The 21,298-nt window shown below is 47.2% G+C and overlaps 1 protein-coding gene across 2 annotated transcripts in view; it reads right to left on the reverse strand.

Annotated features, from left to right (window-relative positions):
- Positions 1-6,174: 6,174 nt before the first annotated feature.
- The window catches only part of ABHD16A (abhydrolase domain containing 16A, phospholipase), a 53,661-nt gene continuing 38,537 nt past the window's right edge, over positions 6,175-21,298 (reverse strand). Inside the window, exons 11-20 of one of the 2 annotated variants that reach the window (XM_068250405.1) lie at positions 19,644-19,693; positions 18,197-18,320; positions 17,427-17,531; positions 17,246-17,309; positions 15,503-15,556; positions 15,363-15,425; positions 13,322-13,398; positions 12,000-12,098; positions 10,178-10,224; positions 6,175-6,528 (exon numbers count right to left, since the gene is read on the reverse strand). In XM_068250405.1, coding sequence (XP_068106506.1) covers positions 6,445-6,528; positions 10,178-10,224; positions 12,000-12,098; positions 13,322-13,398; positions 15,363-15,425; positions 15,503-15,556; positions 17,246-17,309; positions 17,427-17,531; positions 18,197-18,320; positions 19,644-19,693 — 767 coding nt within the window. In that variant the 3' untranslated portion in view covers positions 6,175-6,444. The remainder of the gene's footprint in view (positions 6,529-10,177; positions 10,225-11,999; positions 12,099-13,321; positions 13,399-15,362; positions 15,426-15,502; positions 15,557-17,245; positions 17,310-17,426; positions 17,532-18,196; positions 18,321-19,643; positions 19,694-21,298) is intronic. The other variant, XM_068250406.1, reaches the window with a different exon arrangement.

Genomic DNA, 21,298 nt, shown 5'->3' on the forward strand with positions numbered 1-21,298 from the left:
GGATTAAAAAAAATGGTTAACAGTTCACATATTTTAGCACTCTGACACACAGGACAGACTGTGTCATTGAGACTGAGACAAAGCAATAAATCTACATTTTTAGGCTGCATTCACAGTGGGACGCTGCGTTGTAATGCAACATTAAAGTCACAAGGCAGCATTACAATGTAAAGCAAAAAAAAGGTTGTAACTCACATTAACGCTGCGTTAGCGTCATACAGTAAGTACAGTAAAGCATACAGGCACCTGTACCCGCTAACGTGTGCATTTAGAGGTAACGGACTGCAAGCAGTGAGTTACCATAACGCTACACGTTACAATGCGACACTAACGTTGCACTGTGAACGGCCCATAGGATTAGCATTGCAGTGCAGTAAGCTGCGTTATAAGACTTTATAATGCAGTTCCGCAAACTCCTACTGTGAATGCAGCCTCAAGTTTTAAGCAAAACATAAAACTGTGGCATATCTAAAAGTCATTTTTATAAGTTGGAGAATAGATACAATTGTTTCTCATCAGTTTATTTTCACTTTAATGCAGGGGTCATTCTTGTCTTTTAGTTTTCTGGGCCCATTTTTGTTCTGCACACTATGTGCGTTTGTATGCAGCAAAAAAAGTGTTTTTTTCCCAGCAGCTAATGTAATGGATAGAGAAAACTGACAAAATGTGTAGAATTATCCTGCAGGATGAGTTTTTTTTCTGTGCGCGAAAACGCATTTAAGTTTGATCTAGTCTATTGATTAACCACTTCACTATTGAGGGTTTTTTCCCCTTCTGCACCAGAGCAATTTTCACCTTTCAGCGCTCCTTCCATACATTTGCCAATAACTTTATCACTACTTATCCCAACAAAATGATCTAGATCTTGTTTTTTTGACCACCAATTAGGCTTTGTTTGGGTGTTACATTTTGCTAAGAATTATTTTATTCTAAATGCATTTTAATGGGAAATGACAAAAATGAAAACATTATTTCTCAGTTTTGGGCCACTATAGTTTTAAAATAATACAGGTTACCGTAATTAAAACACACACATTTAATTTGTCCATTTGTCTTTAAAATATTTTGTTTAAAATGTTTCTCTAGAACAATGTGTGGGGACAATATTTTATTTGGAAATAAAGGTGCATTTTTTTCAATTGTGTCCATCACTAATTTCAAGCCTAAATTTTAAAAATAACATTAATATACCCTTTTGACATACAGTTCAGTCCCTAAGGTAACTAGTTTTATATTTTTTAGTTTTTTCAAATTATACATATCATTAAAGGGAACCTTAACTGAACGGGGGGTAAAGAGTTTCACTTACCTATTACCAGCCCCCTGCAGCAGTCCTGTGCCCTCGGCGCCGCTCTGGAATCCTCTGGTCCCCCGCTGTCACTTAGTTTCGTTTTTGACGACTTACTAGTCGCCGGCCGCCATGCGTATTATTGGACGCATTCACCAATGCAATTAGCGCTATTGCGGACCGCAACGCGTCCAAAAATACGCGTTGCCGCAGATCTACGCGTGCGGTATTTTTGTACGCGTTGCGGTCCGCAATAGCGCTAATTGCATTGGTGAATGCGTCCAATAATACGCATGGTGGCCGGCGACTGGTGAGTCGTCAAAAACGAAACTAAGTGACAGCGTGGGACCAGAGGATTCCAGAGCGGCGCCGAGGGCACAGGACTGCTGCAGGGGGCTGGTAATAGCCCCAGGTAAGTTAAACTCTTTACCCCCGTTCAGTTAAGGTTCCCTTTAAGTTAGGTAACTATAGGAGAGGGGGGGGGGGGGGGAGGTAAGGGGTTAATTTTAAATGTAAAGGTGTTTTTTTTTTATTAAACAAAAATGAATGTAGGTATAATTTTACTATTTGGTCAAAGGTGTCCTTGCGCATTATTTCGTATTAGCGTACTTATATATAATTATGCGTTCACGTGTTACTCCAGAAGATATGACACAAGCATCTCACTGATGCCATGGTGATCATTGACATGGAGATACGGGTAGAGCATTCCCATTCAATTATCTCCCCACTAACGGGCTGCGGCAATTACCTACGTGGGAGGAAGCAGCTGCCATCCGCAGCCATTGATGAATATCTACGTTCCTGGGCACGAACTGAAGTCCTGCGGGATGTAGATATACTGTAGCAAACCACATAAGTGGTCAGTTGAAATCTGTTTTTCTGTGCAGAAAATGTGCACGAAAGCAGACAAGTGTGACCCCTGCCTCAAGGTTACAACTACACCGGAATCCCGATTCAGCAAGGTCCGATGCATAGCCCCGCCCCTTTCCCAGAAAGCCTGCTGCCAGATTGAGAAAGGGGGCAGAGCTACGCAACAGAACTCGGCTGATTCAGGACTTCAGTGAAGATTATTTTCCAGATGGTGTACCCAGTAATTATATCTTTAAAGTAATAGCGTACTTGTTTTTTTTTTTAAATCTATGCCAAAGTGTGCTTTAACAGGTGTTAATTTACTGCAGAAATGGTTGTCGGAAGTCGTGTGGAACAGACCAAGTGAAGAGGGGGATCCTCTGGCAGATATGAAAGTAGTGTTCCTGAACATAGAGCCTGATTTTCTGCAGCATCTACAGAGCAGAGATGGGTCAATGCGATGCCACTAATTCTCTCCCGCATTCAAATTTAAAGGGCTTTGGGCCATTCCAAGTCACCTGCAAATGCATAAGATTAGCCCAGTTCCAAGCGGCATACAATTTGCATGCTAGCCCAAAATCTTAGAAGCTCATTGGCTGTTTCTATAGAAACCATTTCCAGTGGGTCTATCAGCCTCGAGCTAACAGCAACTAGCATGCTGATAGCTAGTAAGACATTTTAGACCTCCCTGGGTCATGTTGGAACATGGTGAGGATTGCTGAAACGTTAGCAAATTAGCAGATGAGTAATTGCAATTGAATAAATTCAGGAGGTCCTGGGCTCGCGTCAGCAGCCGTCCCCCAAAGAGGCTCACTGACGTCCCCCCCCAGCCGCAGTCAGGGGTCAGTATGCAGGGAGGAAGAAGGAATGGCCAATGACGAGCTTTCAGGCATCCTGGCAGTGGACCGATCCATTGCAGCAGCTGTTACGTTTGATTGGTCCGTTTCCAAACTGCATGTAGAGTATTTGCATAAAATGTCCAACAGCTCGGCATTAGCCTCCCAGTGACACTCCCTGCCTGGGAGATACCTGAACACAAGGAGAACATACAAACTCCATGCAGAACATTTCTCAGCTACTATCTGAATCTGGGACTTCAGCGCTGCAAGCCAAATGAGCCAAATAGTCACCTAGCTGGGCTCATTTGCACACCTCTCAATGACTATGATCTGATATGACCCAACTGGGGGAAACATACCCTAAACACATAACTGCAGACAATGGATGATTCCAGTCCAAGTCAGGGCCGGAGTCTGGTGGTGACTGTCTTCTGCTGCTGTAACCTGATTGGCTGGAAGGGTAGCAGAACATAAAATGATTTCCTTCATGTCCATCCGTTGGACTCCGGTCCCCAGTTCACAAATCACATGACCAGTGAGCAGCAGGTAGAGATGGGGACAGCACAGGCTCCTCCCATGGAGATATCCCGTATAGAGATGGTCAGTGATGCAGCATGCATGCAGCTTGGAAATGAACCAATCAAACGCACTCTCTGCTGATTAGGGCTGGTCTTCTTCCAACCCACATACAATCCAAAATGATCATCTCATCTCCCATGTAGGTGCAAGTGTATGATAAAGTGCTTATTCCGGTCACAGGAAATGTATAATGGAGAATGAACGACATAAATAGCACGGCCCAGATTCTACAGGACGGTCTTTCGTCCCTATTTCCTCACAGGAGAGGTTTCTGCATCCCCTGCCAGCGCTTCCATAGAGGCAAAGGTGGCAATTGCCCCAGAGTCAATGGGGGGCCCTACAAGTTGCCCTCCAGCTATGGTGAGCCATGTCGGCAAGCATGCTGTGTGTTTGATCTGTATAGGAAAAGAAGGTGATGGACAATTTGAATCCCAAAGATGCTTTTTAGGGGACATATGATGGACACCTAATGACATTGTGTGACGAGGGCGGGGGATTGGATTGGGCCTGGAAGGTGGTTCAGGGTCTCTGGTGGTGATTTAGTTGAAAAGGGGATGACGGGGGGCCCCGAAGTTACTTTTGCTGCAGGGCCCCATTGTAGATAGAACCTGCCCTATCTGCATCTTATTCATAAAATACCATTCCAGCTGCCAGAAAGCACACACCTCAGAAATAGCCGTCTCATATTGCTTTTCCTAACTACTCTGTAGTACTTGATAGAAGGGCAGTGAAGCTCCGCCTCCACTTACATACACCATTAAGGATAGGGAGCTCAGACCTGAACAACTCAGACGTTGTGTGCAGCCTGGTTGTACCGATTGCTAGGGGGAATTAGGGCACGTTTCCACTAGCGTGGAAACCAGGCCGAATCCGCAGAGTTTCCCCGCAGGCAAATCTCTCGGGGAAACTCTGCCATAGGAAATAATGGTGCCGCCGGCCGATTCGCTTACCTTCGCGAATCGCTCAGCATTGCCCTCAGTGTTCGCGGGGGAGGCAGCGAATCCCATAGCCATGCATGGCAGGGCTTCTGGGATTCGTCTGCGTACCAGCAGACCCGGAAGTGCCGCCGCGCGTCTCCCAGCCACACGTGGTGGCTAGTGGAAGCGGGCCCTTCAGCTTCAGGAATCAAATCTCAGCAGCTGTTAAACATTCGTTCTGGATTTCTGGAGAAAGATTGCCTTATTTTCTTTTCTCTCCCTCTCTCTCTCATCCACCTCCCTCACTGCTAGAGATAGTCAAAAAGATGCCGGTAATTCTGCCTTGCATGCACACTGGATGCAGTTTGGACTCCGGTCAATCAAATGTACTTCCAGCCAATTCTGATGGACTCTATTCCAAGTTACATTAGACTCTCACTGACCATCTTTACCCAACTGCTTTACACCTTCAATGACCCAGAAACAAATAATGCCCAATAAACTGACTCCCAAACTGCTGGTTAGGTGACCCGTGTGTGCCTGTTTCCTTCAGATCAGCACCCTGGGCGTGTCCTGCATTACCTGCCAATGCCTTGTGGGATACTCTAGCTGTTTGAGCAGTGCAGGGTGGGTGGGAGAAGGCAGAGCAAACGCAGGCCCCTCCCTCTGTTCAGGGGGCATATGTAAAAAGAAGCAAATGTGGGAGGAGACTGGAGGAGGCGTTTCTGACCTGCTCTTTCAGCAGCTATACGAGCTCTACTTTGTTATCAGAGAACATACCAAAGCAGAACTTTTGAGGGCCCGTTTCCACTCTCGCGGAAACGGCCGCGAATCCGCAGAGTTTCCCCGCAGGCAAATCGCGCGGGGAAACTCTGCCATAGGGGACAACGGCGCCGCCGGCCGAATCGCTTGCAGTAGCGATTCGGCCGGAAACCCCCACAGAATTCGCGGCGGAGGCTGCGATTCCCATAGCCGTGCATGGCACGGCTGATGGGAATCGCCTGCGATCCCGCCCACCCGCTCAGTGCCGGCGTGCGTCTACGAGACGCACGCCGCACTAGTGGAAACGAGCCCTCAGACAACAATCACAGGATCTAATTCACACCATGTAATAATGGACTATTGCATTTCTACATAGCAGCACTGAACGTAGTGCAGTCTCATCCATGACCGGACTAACACTTTAATTATACACTTGCAGAATTTCTGGTCTGTGATTGGCCAGATCTCCCCTTTTGGATGTACTCAGCTAGTGTACAAAACATAACCATGCTTGAAACTGTAGTACGGTATAAGTCCACCCTCAGTATTATCGCCCTGGGTTCTCGGGAACGGAGGTTACTGTACTCTTCATATAAGGACACCAGATGTCCGCACAGCTACTGAACACAAACAGACGGGGTGAAATCCACGAGAGACCCAACATGGCCGGCTAGAGCCGCAGTATAGGGCTGGATATTAGCAGCCGTGGACCGTCACAGCCGGAAAGGACTATCACAGCTTCTGGAAGGCAAAGGGGAAGGACACTGTCGGCTGTTCGGGAAGACAAAATAATCTCAGCAGATATCCCTGTACTTCCTGTCTCCATCTTCCCACATCCAATGGTAAAAAAAACGAAAACAGGTCGGGCAACAGCCATGGAAATCCTAAAAGGTACGTAGTGCTGGTGTCAAGTCTCATGCGATGACAGTGACATATGTTTTGTACAAGCAGTATTCACATTTTAATAGCTCTATTTGGAAATTCTTATTATAGGGCTTCATCACACCCTTTCCTGCTCAACAAAAAGTCATTAATTTAAAAAAAACAAAGCTTGTCTGAAGAGGTACGAGAGATGGGCGGAGGGCGGCCATCTTTGCTCTGCCGGTGCTAGCTGCCGTTCACATGTAGGGAGCAGAGGGCGGAGTTAAGACAGCGAATCGATCCACAGGCAGCAGTGTGCGCGGATAGAAGACGGGTTCCTGAGAGATTATACACTCCAGGGTAGGTGGAAGGCGTTGGGTGGGAGGGGGGTACAGTGTGTGGCTTCAAAGTTCTGCAGATGTTTCTGTGCCTGAGGACAGACGGAAGATTGGTCAGTGTGAGGCTTAAAGAGAAACTTTACCGAAAGATACTAAAAATAAATCAATACATTGCAAAGGGAAAAAAATTAAAAAATAGTAGATCAAGAAATGATTGATACGCTGTGTGTAATTTGTTCATGTTGTGTGATCTACAGTCAGCCTTCAGGTCATCATCGTTACCACAAACAGACATGAAAAAACAGCACCAACTGGCCTTATCTGTAAACACACCCACTAACAATGTGATCGGCAAAAAGTTGTTTTGTTTTTTTCCCACAATGCAACGAGGTTCATAGACCGGAAACTGTCAGGACCATGGGCCTGACATCACATTGTGGGAGGGGTTTCACAACTATATCAGCCATACAGATGTCCTTGATGATCTATTTAGAGGTAGATTTCTTGACGGAGATCAGTTACTGGGACTGGGATGAAATTCAATCCTGAGTTGAAGTGATCCCAAGCCAAAGCTTGGAATCAAAATCAGATACCTTAAGAGAGGGAAGCTTGAGGATCCTATCGAGGCTTCCCTCTCTACTCAGATCTCCCCTGTTGCTAAGCGCAGCTCCCCTCCAGATCAGGGCCGTGTTAATTCTACTCTTGCAGCGTGGCCGCGTAGTAAACATGCAAACACGGCGGTGCATGCGCAGTAGCATGGAGAGCCCTTGGCTCAGGGTTATTGCGCATGCCTGGGCGAGCTCATGCAGCCACGATACAGGTAGAAGACCTTTGGGGGGGGTGAAGGGGGAGGGGCTACCCTTAGTGACAGGGGACAGTAAGCATACATTTGAACTTGGCGCCGTTAGACTTGAGCGCAGGATACAGCCGGTATATGGCTGATCCTGCTTCTGCACAAGTCCGGCCATATTCATTACTATTCCCCTCCAGGCCGCCATGGATAGTGGGGGAATGATATAATTCAGCTTCCGGCAATTGCTGGAGGCCGAATTCTTGTGTTTTAAAAGCAATTTCAGCTCCGTCTTTTGACAGCGCCGACGTTACTCACTGAGAGCCGCTATAGAAGTAATTCCTATTACGGTCTATGGTGGCCCCGGCTGTGCCCAAATCTTCCTGTGCTGAAAAGTACTGCTCCGGACAGTAGAATAGAGAGGGAAGCCTCAATACTGAGGCTTCCCTCTCTTTAGGTCTAATTTTGTGCCCGAGCTCTGACTCAGGATCACTTTAAAGGGAAAGTCCAGGCAAAAAATTAACAAAAATCTACTTACCTGGGGCTTCCTCCAGCCCCTGGCAGCCGTCCTGTGGCCTGGCCGCAGCTCCGGTGGCTCCCGGTTTCCTCCGGTGCAGATGCTGACCTCGCCAGGTCGGCATCTGCATGCGCTTCAATGTGGGGCATGGAAATCGCACTGACGTCATCAGGATTGTACAGCGCAGGCACAGAACTACTGCACCTGCGCACGCAGTATGGTCCAGATGATGTCAGCTCGACCACATGAGGCACATGGTGGAGTGCAAGTAGGCCTCCGGCGGGGAGTGGAGCTGCAGCGAGGGTACAGGACGGCTGCCAGGGGCTGGAGGAAGCCCCAGGTAAGTATATTTTTATTAATTTTTTAGCCTGGACATATACTTTAAAGTTCCTCTTTAAAGGGAAGGTTCAGGCACGACCTAAAAAAAAATAAATACAAATCCTCTTACCTGGGGCTTCCTCCAGCCCGTGGCAGCCAGGACGTGCCCTTGCCGTGGCCCCGCAGGCTCCCGGTCTTCTTCGGTGGCCGACCCGACCTGGCCAGGCTGGCTGCCAGGCTGGGCTTCTTCTGCGCTTCAAAATGCGCAGAACTACTGCGCCTGCGCAGTACAGCCCGGAGGACGTCCGATGACGTCAGCGCGCCCCCGTGAGGTGCACGTTGGACCGCAGAAGAAGCCTGACCTGGCAGCCAGCCTGGCCAGGTCGGCCACCAAAGACGACCGGGAGCCTGCGGGGCCACGGCGAGGGCACGTCCTGGCTGCCACGGGCTGGAGGAAGCCCCAGGTAAGAGGATTTGTATTATTTTTTTTTAGGTCGTGCCTGAACCTTCCCTTTAAAGAGGAATTGTAGTGAAAATAATGTAATGGATACAACAGATTTTTTTTTCACAGTATTCATTTAGTCAGTGTTTGCCCATTGGGAACTTTCCTCTCCCAGACTCTGATTCTGAAATTTAGCACAGCTGGCGGCTAGTGATGGCAAGTACCAGTTCCTTCTAGTAATACAAAGAATTAGTGAATAGAACTGCATGGAAAGGTGCAATGCTGCGGTGCAATCCATTTTCAATACTTTCTTCGATGAAATCTTTTGATAATAGATGTGCTGTGTGTGGATTTCAGAGAGGGATCGATTGTCTTGCTGAACTGAGGGAATATATATATGCGTGTATGGGCACCTTAGCCTCTTGCCGCCTGCCAAACGGCAATTGGCGTCAAGTCCTGCTGGCATGTTTTGCTGGGGCGCGCACATCCCTGCTTGAGTGACAGAGCTCCGTTCCATCATCAGTCTCCCCGCGGCGAAACTGCCGTCTATTTACATTGTACAGTGCTGCAATCTACAGCAGCTCTGTACTGTGGACACCCGTGTCACTTGACTGTCCCCTGGGGAGGCTCATAGAGACAACGGCTCTTATAAGCTGATGTCTATAAGAGCTGATCGCTGTAAATTGCTTGGGGGGGGGGGGGGGGGGGGAGAGAGGATAAGGCCTGTGGTCCTTAACGGGCTAAAGAGTTTCCACGCATGACGGCATCCGTCTCTGTGACGCAGGCAGGCAGTTTGTCTGATGACCGTACACACCCAAATCCTTCTGGTTGTGCCATGCAGGGCAATGGGTATTCACATGCGAAATATGAAAATAAATGCTGCCAACCATCCATTTTTTCCCCACATGCAAATTCGGAGGCCTTTTTGAGTTCATCTGAATTTGCATGCAGGGAATCGGTCTGATTCCCCCCTAGGAGAAAGAAGCCCAAATTGCATGGTACACACCCTGCAAATTTCCAGTCAAATCGACAGGAACTTCACCGTCCCGGAAGCAGACAGGACATGCTGGAAATGTTTCTAGTGCCCGGTACACACAATGCCATTTACTGTCAGAATGACGGTCAAATCCTTATTTTCGATAGTTCCAATAGTTTTTCTGATAGATTTTCCCATAACTTCTATGCAAAATCGATCAGAAACACGATCGGTAATCAGATCAGTCCTGTAGGAAATAGTCGATTCAACCCTTAATCTAACAGAAAATTGCATCGTGTGTACCAGGCATTGGGGAAACTTCCGTTTATTGGGAATATTGCATGGTGTGTACCAGCCCTAATGCCAAGTGTACACACTATACAATTTCCCATCAGATTTCAGGCCGAATCGATAATTTCCGACAGGTCCAATCTGATTTCCGATAGTTTTTCTGATTGATTTTCTGATTTTCTGCAAAAATTGATCAGAAAAACAGAAATTAGATCTGACATGTCAGAAATTATTGATCCGAAATCTGCTGGGAAATTGCATGGTGTGTACCCGGCATTAGACACAAGCATGGATATCTAGACAATGCCTACAATCCAAATAGATCCAATCCAAGCTGATACATACGAGAGGCCAGAGACACAGAAGCAGAATAGCGTGAGGGTACACAGAACACGTATGATACATACAAGGTACAGGGCAAGCTGCTGTCTTCCTTCTACGTTCATCTCTTCTCCTAAATAGAGCAAAGACATCACATTAATACACAGGAAAGTATTGCGCTGTGTCTGCAGAGTTATTGGGATAACTTCCGACTGACTCCTCGACTCCTTAGTCCAGGGGTAGGCAACCCGCGGCTCCAGAGCCGCATGCGGCTCTTTTTTACCTTTGCCGCGGCTCCTAGGATGCGGCTCAGCCGCGACTCCGGTAGTGTGTGTCAGTGGCTGCGGCGCGCGTGACGTGTGCTGCCGCTGGCCGGCAGCCTATCAGAGAGGCAGCCGGACCGATGCAGTGCAGGGCTTCGGGCGGCCATTTTCCCGTAGCCCTGCAGTGTAATGCAGGTAGGACGTGACGTCGGGAAGGAAGAGGATCGTGGGAGTTGCGCGCCACAAGGAGGTCGGGACAGGAGGAGATTGTGACAGGAGGTCTTCTGACTAGAAAACTAAATGGGTTTTTCTTTTAATATCTGCTGAAGGATTGTGCATATTGGGGTCAGATCTGCTAACGATTTGTGCATATTGGGGTCATATCTGCTAACGATTTGTGCATATTGGGATCATATCTGCTAACGATTTGTGCATATTGGGGTCATATCTGCTAACGATTTGTGCATATTGGGGTCATATCTGCTAACGATTTGTGCATATTGGGGTCATATCTGCTAACGATTTGTGCATATTGGGGTCATATCTGCTAACGATTTGTGCATATTGGGGTCATATCTGCTAACAATTTGTGCATATTGGGGTCATATCTGCTAACAATTTGTGCATATTGGGGTCATATCTGCTAACAATTTGTGCATATTGGGGTCATATCTGCTAACAATTTGTGCTTATTGGGGTCATATCCGCTAACAATTTGTGCATATTGGGGTCGTATCTGCTAACAATTTGTGCATATTGGGGTCATATCTGCTAACAATTTGTGCATATTGGGGTCATATCTGCTTACAATTTGTGCATATTGGGGTCATATCTGCTTACAATTTGTGCATATTGGGGTCATATCTGCTTACAATTTGTGCATATTGGGGTCATATCTGATCCTGTATATAGCATTGAGGTAAGAAACAATATATGCAGTGTTAGATTTGTTTTATAATGGTTTTGCGGCTCCCAGTTTTTTTTCTCTTTTCGGAAACGGGTCCAAGTGGCTCTTTATGTCTTAAAGGTTGCAGACCCCTGCCTTAGTCTAATACTTGCCAGGGCTGTGGATTTTGTACAAAAATCATTTGACTCCCGACTCCTCAGTTTATGCAGCCACTGACTCCAACTCCGACTCCAGGTACCCAAAATTGCTCAGACTTCTCGACTCCACAGCCCTGCACAGAGCTATGTACTTTACCATCTAACATGCCTCTGTATCCCAATTGCTCTGCCAACTCTGCCTTGGGGACACTATAAAACAAAGTAAGGAAACTCACATCAGGTTGCTTACTTACCTATGTAGAGGGAAGACTGTCTACCAAAGAGCCTTCCCGGTCCCGTCTTCGTCCCATCACCGCCCCCCATTGAAATTATGCTACCAGCTGTGTCTTTGGCACTCCTCGGGCAGCCTTCGGAAGTACTCACGTCCCTGAGCGCTTCCAAAGACGGCGCATCTATACTGCACATGCACCAGCCTGGACTCATACAAGTGCAGTACTTAATCTAGCGGCAAGGCTTTATGGTATCCACAGCCTCTCGCTACAAAGGTAAGTATCTAACCTCACTTCAGGTACCCTTCAGGAAAACACATTTACTAAAGGAAGAAAGAAAGCTCAGTGAAATCACTCCATCTGGCACTCACCTACACTCCATGGAAACCCTCCAGAGCTCTCTGCTTTGTAGGACTGCAGGACAGACAGACACCAGTCCTCTTCCACCCCGTACTGGCTGAGCACTGAGGCTGTGGGAACACCATATGACAGTCAGCAGATGGGTCAGGCAGGCCATAGTTACAACAGACAGACACAATAATGTGGTATAAATAGTAATTTCTGTTAGATCACATGTCCAATAGAACACTGAAGCCACGCCTCCCTACTGACTGGCAACCATAACATAGACCATCACTCAGTATAGAAGCATGGTTCAGTGGAGGAACAGTCTCACCCTGCTCCTCACTATATGGCCTGTATCACTGCAGTGCTCATGTGACTAAAGAGAACCTGTGCTCCAAATGACTGAGGAGGGGTAGAGCAATGTCAGCAGGAAGAAAATTTGCATCAGTGAATTTCTGTGTAGGGTACTTTAAAGAGAGACAAGTTTATAAATATATAAGATTGAAAGAGCCCCGATTGTAATGCTCTGTGTTAGAGCTGTATTAATCTATATCCAGGCAGCACGGTGGCGGTGTGGTTAGTGTTCTCGCCTTGCAGCGCTGGGTCCCCGGTTCAAATCGCAGCCAGGGCACTATCTGCAAGGAGTTTGTATGTTCTCCCCATGTCTGAGTGGGTTTCTTTCCACATCCCAAAAACATACAGATACGTTAAGTGTCCCTAGACTATGATACATACACTGCACGATACATACACAGACATATGACTATGGCAGGGATTAGAGTGTGAGCCCCTCTGAGGGACAGTTAGTGACAAGACAATATACTCTGTACAGCGCTGCGTAATATGTTGGCGCTATATAAATACTTAAAATAAATAAACTCCGAGCTCTCCGTCGGCAAAACCAGTTCGGACATTTTTATCCCAAGTCTTCCGAAGCGTTGGCCATCCCCACCTTAGCTCCCGTGGCCCATCACCAGCTTGGGAGCAGCCCGTTAGGCTGTGGCTGCTGAGCTGGGGGTGGCCAGAACTACGGTAGAAATGCCATGGCAGTTTTGCTGATTGGGGGGGCGGAGTTTCAGATCTGGGATGATTTGCAGTAGTGAGTGACTTATTGCTGTTGATACCTGCGGATCCTGGCAGCATGAACAGAGCTTTACATTACGTTTTTTATTCTTGGAACCCTTTAATGCTAGAAAGTAAAATTGTACACACAGTTAAATACGAATGACTTTGCCAGTAACTGAATACATAAATTAAATCTGTCCCTAATTCAAGGCCTTACAAGCCCTCTGAGTGCCGGACCCCATATGCCACACTACTACAAGAAATATTCAAGATGGCCGCTTACCTTCCTGCTCAGGAGTGGCGGCTGCAAGCCACAACCTTACCGCCCTCCGCCCCTCCTCCGTCATCACATTGGGGTAGCTGCAGACAGGGAGACAAACAGAAAAATAAGACCAGTAAAGGGTTACAAAGTCGCACCAATTACTGAAAGTTCATTGGGTGCATAACCAAGGTAGTGAGCCAAACTACCATTTGAGATACTTGATAAGTCCAAGGTAAGTTAGCACACCATTTCCAATAAGGTGGCTTTTATTCCATCAGTTAATCCACACTGTTAGGCCCGGTTCACACTTGCGTTAGGTGGCAAACGGATCTGATTACCGGTCAATTGGATCCATCTTCACTCCGTTTGCCTTCAGCTGCTTCCATTCCCTTTCCCCCAAATATGATGGCGACCGGTATACTGAGCAGGAGGCTCCACAAAAATGAAGACCCTGATGAAAACCTGATGCCCAATGTCAAGGCCGGTTCAAGTAACAATTGGGCCCTAGGGCAAAATTAGCCTGGGGGCCCCCCAACAGACACCCCGATTAAAAAGAGTCATTAGAGGCCCTGTGCTGGCTGCTGACCCTCCCCCAATCACCTCCCAACTTAGACTCTGCAGAGTCCCTGGGGAGCAAAAGCTAAGATGGGGGAGGGACACCTTGGGGGCCCCTACAGGCTCAGGGGCCCTGGGGCAATTGCCCACTTTTTCCTATGGTAGCTCCGGCCCTGCCCAATGTAACAAAGCACTCCTTTTCAAAATAACGGATCCGTTTTTCATCCTTTAAGTGTGATCCTGGCCTCAGTGAGATACTCAGGGAGTTCTTCAAATGAAAATTTGGTGAAACACACACAAATACCCATCACTATTGCCTCATCCTCTCTAGCAATGCGAGGGCAGGACAGCGACTGTGCGAGGGGCATCCCTGCCACTTGTCAGACATACAAGGGCAGGCTGGCACTGCTGCTACAGTAGCAGTAAGGAGGATGGGGTGGAACTTGAAAGGAAAGCAGATTTGGCCAGGTAAGTAGGCATTTCTCAGTGTAAACATACCTTCCTGATCAGTATCGGCATCAATCCATGGCACAGAGTTCACCTTTCAGATCTGCAGCCAGACACACTGCTTTCTTTTCATCTGGATATAGGGAAATCTTTGCAGCCTTCACTTCAGAAAGGTGACTGTTCCAGAATTTCCCACCGGGGGTATATTCATCAAACGCTAGTAATACTGGGGTGCACACATAGCATACGGCAGTATTACCTTCACTTCCACCTGCAGCACTGAGTTACGCCAGCAGTGTGACTCGCGATACTACAGTAGTGCAACCTTTGCTAGAGTAGTGTGACCGTTGCTATGGTAAAGTGCGTAACTAACAAGCGTTATCAATAGTTACCGTAGCAACGGTCACGCTACTCTAGTACCACGAGTTGCGCTACTGGCGCAACTTGCAATGTTGCATGAGGAAGTGAAGGTAATACTGCTAAGCGCTGTGTGCACTGCAGTATTACCACAGTTTCATGAATCATCCCCCTTGTCACAGGAGTTATTAGCTGCACAAGGCAGGATGCTGTTTTACTCATCTGCAACACCTGCACTAATCCACTGACTGGCAGCAAACTGACTATAAGAAATATATTTTTATTATAAAATTGTCATGGTTTTCAAGTTTTTCAGTAATTTAGAGTATAATAATTAGGTACAGTTTATCTTCTAATATAACTTTTAGCATGCTTTTAGTAGTTTGATCCATCATTAGCAAAATAGGAGGAGTAAATAAGTGCACCCCCCCCCCCCCTCCTTTCCCTGTGCCCAGGGAGCCCATCCCAGAAGTGACTGCAGGGGGTGGGGTTTCAGCAAAGAGTAGGAGGACCCCCCCTCCAGGAAGACAAGGGCTGCAGCGTGACGCCATTGCTAGAGCCTTGCAGTGCTAGGTAGGATAGGTGGGAGGTGCACTTTATTCTGTAGATGGGCATGTAAGTCAGAATATATAAAATCAAGGCTGACAATCTCAGTTATGTTAGAAGGTGATCAGTGCCAATGATGCTGAGTGCTCCTCCTCACCGACTCTGCAGCAGACTGAGCAGGAGGTCGTTCCCCCGGTTTGATGAAATGTCCTCTTGAGTTCTGTAAAGGAAAATTAACCAATCAGACGGCGGTATGCAAGCATCACTCTCATGTAAATGGCTGTGACCTTCACTTACGTGGTGATGATTTCATCATTTGTCCTCCTGATCAGTAACACAGGACCCTGGTACCTGGCGGAGAGACACACACAGAGCAGTCAATAACAGGAGTGCTCAACCCGTCAAGCTGAATGGCAGGGGTTTAACCACTTGAGGACCGTGGGCTTACACCCCCCTAGTAAACAGGCTATTTTTTTTTTTTTTTTTACTATTTAGGCCACTGCAGCTTTAAGGACTCGCTGCAGGGCAGTACAACTCAGCACACAAGTGATTCCCACCTTTTCTGCCCACCAACAGAGCTTTCTGTTGGTGGGCTGTGATCCCTGCTGGGATTTTTTATTTTTTTATAAATATTTGTTTAGTTTTTTTTTTTTTTTTTTAAATAAATATTGCTATTTTTTATTTTTTTTGTCCCCAGCCCTTCCTCCCCTCATCAGCCATTAAGCGTGATCGGCTGTCATAGGCATCAGCCTATGACAGAGGATCGCTTCAGTGCTTCGCAGGTGTCACACGGCTTTCCCCAGGACAGCGCTGCCGTAGATCACAGTGCTGTACAGTGTAAATAGACGGCGGTGTCACCGTCTAAAAGTCTCCTTGCGGCGATCGCTGCTGGAGACTGATGGCAGAGTGGAGCTCCGTCATTCAAGTGGAGATGCGCACACGGCGTGACGTGGTCATAAGAGGGTTAAGAAACTTTGGTCAAAATAATTAGATTACTTATTTTTATTTTTACATTATTTATAAATGATTTAGTCAGTGTTTGTCCAGTGTAAAATCTTTCCTCTCCCTGATTTACTTTCTGAAATGTATCACTGGTGGTGACATATTTAGTGCTGGTAGATTATCTCTGCGGAATGTTTGTTTACGGAGATCTCTAAAAGCCAGTACAAAAGAGGGTACATTTCTCGACTTAAAAGCACCCATACACAGTGTTCTCCCCAGGCTCTCACAGCAGAGTGCTTCACCTGAAAAATTTTGGTGACCACGGGGCTGTCATCAGCTCGCCTCCTCATCCTCCTCTTATGCTGTAGGCAGTGTTGCCCCGGTCCTGCCTTCTCCCATCTTGCTCCGCCCAGCTACTTTTTCATTCCACCCGGCTGGAAAAAATGTCTGGGCAGAACACTGCGTACATCTCTCGACTTGGCGGCCGATCAACCATCCGATGAAAATAGTTGCCGCCAAGAGTATGCACGATCAGCGATGCAAATAATTGTGGCTCAAAATTGGTCTCATGTATCGATCGGACATACTGCAAGATGTCGGGCTGTTGTGGTTGATCGGGACCGCAGCAGTAACGGAGAGTGATATCAGGCGACAAACGCGATTAAACCTTCGGCCCGGTTCCCGCAGTGTATAAATGTACCTACCATGTGTGCATTTATATGTCCTGTGTCACCAACTGCGAAGTGCCCATCCGTCTTTGGAATCCACCGCTGTCGCTATGCGGCGTGTATACCGCTAATGGACGAGCAACGGATTCTGAAGACGGATGGCGACACAGGACGGGTAATGTATAAATGCACAGGGGTACATTTATACACTGGGGGGGAAGTGGCGAATGTAGCAGACTCAGAAAATTCCCAATAGATTTAAATCGGCCTGCGGTGTTTGGGCAGCCAACAGAACTCTCTTCAATCAGAATTGATCCGAGAGAGATCTGTCTCTTGGTCAAATCTGCCCATCATCGCTAGATGTATGGCTACCTTTAGTATGCTGAATGTGGTACGTATGGAAGACACTGTGTGGACAGAGATAACGTACCTGCAAAGCTGCTCAGAGTTGTTTAGATTCAGATACTTCCGCACTGTTCTGGTGACCAGACCTCCTGCAGGAAGAAGAAGATGGACTTTCATACCAGACAAGAATATGAACGTTGTACTTCATAAAATGTAAGGCCAGGACAGAGGAGAGGGAAACCACAAACAGATAAAGATTATCTTACTCCAACTGTCTGGCATGACTTTCAGGGCCAGAGGAACCAGATCATCGAAGGAGGCATCCAGGACCAGAGCGCTGATATCTGGGTAGGACATACAGGCCCACGTGGCTGTACAAGACAAAAGACATTCATGCATCTTTAGCTTTTTTTGTTCAAAAGGTACCTCCAAGCATTAGGTTGTGTAATATGACCAGGCTTAAGGTGGCCATACACTTGTAGATTTGCAGCAGATTTGACCATCAGATAGATTTCTGTCAGATGCCTGTCAAGCCAAGTCAAATCTGACAGGAATCTGACATGTGCCACACACTAGGAACAGATTTCAGAATGAAATCTATTGGAAATCGATCTAAATGCATTATTGGGCTATTAGATCCAATGCAAATCTATGGGCCATCGATCTGCTGGCAGCAGAGGATTGACCTAGATTTTCCATCCTGTCAGATAGATCAAATCAATTGAAATCAGCTGCAAATCGATCGACAGACTTGATAGAATCAACTGATCCGCCTAGCGGATCAGTAAAAATCAGTCTTATCAGTCTGATGACAGCTTGTGCTCACGTGCAACTGTCGTCAGACCGACCGCCCTGCAACCCGTAGTTTGAAAAAGTCCAGCGTGTGTACGCGCCTTTAGGCACACTATCATACCAGACAGATAGTTCTTGCTATTCTATATGCAGATAGGTCCTCTGGTGGCATCTTCCCCCACATTACCCACTCTGATTCCCACTCCCTCCCAGAATGTCTGGAAGCTCCAGCACCCCCTCTTACCTGTGAATCCTCCGATAGACCAGGCGTACACAATGATATCTTCCAGCTGGAAGCCGAGCCTGTATACGGCATACTGGACCACCACGTCCATAGCATTCGCCTCGTTCTGAGGAAATGGGACACCCTGTGGCAATGAAGAGGAACCCTTGTTATAGACAATCCTTCATTCACACAGAAGATTCCTCAATGCTGCAGGAAGCAGACACACAGGACAGCTCTGACAGGTAGACTCTTGGAAAATATGGCAGAAGCCAGCCAACATGCCATAAAGCTTTAGATCAGGGGTGTCAAAACTCAAACACAAAGTGGGCTGAAATTGAACACTGAGACCAAGTCGCAAGCAAACCTCTACTGGCCACTTCCCTCCCTTGTAAAGTTCTATGGTGTTTAATGCCACCCCTCCCCTCTACAGTTCCCTGGTGTCTAGTGGTCTCCGCCTTCCCATACAGCTCCCCGGTGTCTAGTGGCCTCCTCCTTCCCATACAGCTCCCTGTTGTCTAGTGGTCTCCGCCTTCCCATACAGCTCCCTGTTGTCTAGTGGTCTCCGCCTTCCCATACAGCTCCCCGGTGTCTAGTGGCCTCCTCCTTCCCATACAGCTCCCTGGTGTCTAGTGGCCTCCTCCTTCCCATACAGCTCCCTGGTGTCTAGTGGTCTCCGCCTTCCCATACAGCTCCCCGGTGTCTAGTGGCCTCCTCCTTCCCATACAGCTCCCTGGTGTCTAGTGGTCTCCGCCTTCCCATACAGCTCCCCGGTGTCTAGTGGCCTCCTCCTTCCCATAAACGGCTCCCTGCTGTCTAGTGGCCCTTTCTCCCCTATACAGTTCCCTGGTGTCTAGTGGCCTCCTCCTTCCCATATACGGTTCCCTGCTGTCTAGTGGCCCTTTCTCCCCTATACAGTTCCCTGGTGTCTAGTGGCCTCCTCCTTCCCATATACGGTTCCCTGCTGTCTAGTGGCCCTTTCTCCCCTATACAGTTCCCTGGTGTCTAGTGGCCTCCTCCTTCCCATTTACGGCTCCCTGCTGTCTAGTGGCCCTTTCTCCCCTATACAGTTCCCTGGTGTCTAGTGGCCTCCTCCTTCCCATATACGGTTCCCTGCTGTCTAGTGGCCCTTTCTCCCCTATACAGTTCCCTGGTGTCTAGTGGCCTCCTCCTTCCCATATACGGTTCCCTGCTGTCTAGTGGTGCTTACTCCCCTATACAGTTATCTGGCGTCTAGTGCTGTAACAGGATCAGCTGTATATAGGCTGTATCCTGCACCCAAGTCCCCTGCCGGTGATTTATCTAGCACGCTAGAGTAACTGGTAGAATATCTGTGGTGGTAAGGACCTACCAAGACACCCTTTAGTGTGGTGAGCAGATCAGTGTTCACCATAAAACTGAAAATGTTAGTACTACAAAAAAAATGTATACCAATAAAAAAGCAAAAAAAACAACAACAACAACTTACTGTGCTGCCTGCAAAGCCAGGATGATTCCAGCCAAGAACAGAATAACCAGCTATAACAAGAAAGAAAAAAAAAACAATAAAATGTAAAAAATGAGCATGAATGTTTTAACCCTTTCAGGACAGCGTGGCTCTAGCCCAAGGACAAAACAAAAGTTTGCCTTCTTAAATCATAAGGTATCTGCAATTATTCAGATTGCAGTGAGCATATGTCATCTCCCACAATGCATCACTGCCGAATATGCAAATCGTCATTTGTTGTCCCTGATAGCTAGCCACACCTCTAGATCCTCTAGAATGCAATGATGTCTCATCTTGTTAATTGTGCAGAGCCACAATAATCCAACATGCATACACTGTATTGGATTGGTTGATCCTCATTAGTGCATGGCATGGATTAATGTGGCTCTATGGGGTAGGATTTCAAGCACCCTTTTTTTGGATTTCAGAGCTGTGATTAGCTCACTGTGATCACAGGGTCAGGAACCAATGAAATCAGCTCCTGCACAGAGTGGGCAGCGGCAAAACAAAGTGACGATTTTGGTGTGAGTGCGCAATGGGAACAGGTGAAATCTACGTCCGGTCAGAGACTAACAGCCACACATAGGATGTCGATTTCCCCTGTGTCAGTCCTGAAAGGGTTTAACACACTGCATTTTCAGCAGGGTAATTTCAGCTGCAGTCCATTTTGGAAATTCAGAATTAGCCAACTACATTTAAAAAGATACAAGTTTTAATAGCTTTAAAGTGAACCTTAAGCCAGAAAAAAAAAATGAGTTTTACTCACCTGGGGCTTCTACCAGCCCCTGCAGCAGTCCTGTGCCCTCGCAGCCACTCACTAATCCTCTGGTCCCCCGCTGCCAGCTAGTTTCACTTTTGCCGACAGGCCCGTCAGGACTGGCCACGCTTGGTTTTTTTGGCATTCCCCACTGTAATTAGCGCTATTGCGGGCCGCAACGCGTACACAAATACGCGTTGTCGCATATCTATCCGTGCGTAATGCGGCAACGCGTATTTTTGTACGCGTTGTGACCCGCAATAGCGCTAATTACATTTGGGAATGCGGAAAAAGCTACGCGTGGCCAGTCCTGACGGGCCTGTCGGCAAGAACGAAACTAGCTGGCAGCGGGGGACCAGAGGATTAGTGAGTGGCTGCGAGGGCACAGGACTGCTGCAGGGGGCTGGTAGAAGCCCCAGGTGAGTAAAACTCATTTTTTTTTCTGGCTTAAGTGTCTCTTTAAAATGATCAAACCTTGTAAAGTGTTTATTGTTGCAATTATCATCAGAAGTGGAGTTTCAGTTTAAAGTGGACCTGAACTCTTGCACAGGACAGAAAGAAAACAGAGAGAAATGCACCCTGTATGTATTTAGAGAGTTTAGCCTAATTCCCCCGCATCTGTGACTAATCACAACTATGATTTGATCTTTCAGCTGTGTCACCTGACTGCCATGGCAGATAAAGCAGATAAGCTCATTTGTAAACACAGGATGTTAATAATATGTCTGCTTCCATGAAAGCAGGAAGTAGACACACTGCAGATTTATTGCAGGATTTGTATCAGCTGTAACAAAGGAATGTGTTTGTTTTTTTTTTTTTTTTAAAGTTCAGGTCCGCTTTAAAACTAACCGGCCTCATATTTATACAGAGCTTCCGATGT

This window comes from Hyperolius riggenbachi, chromosome 8 (genome assembly GCF_040937935.1).
Source record: "Hyperolius riggenbachi isolate aHypRig1 chromosome 8, aHypRig1.pri, whole genome shotgun sequence".
Lineage (NCBI taxonomy): Eukaryota > Metazoa > Chordata > Amphibia > Anura > Hyperoliidae > Hyperolius > Hyperolius riggenbachi.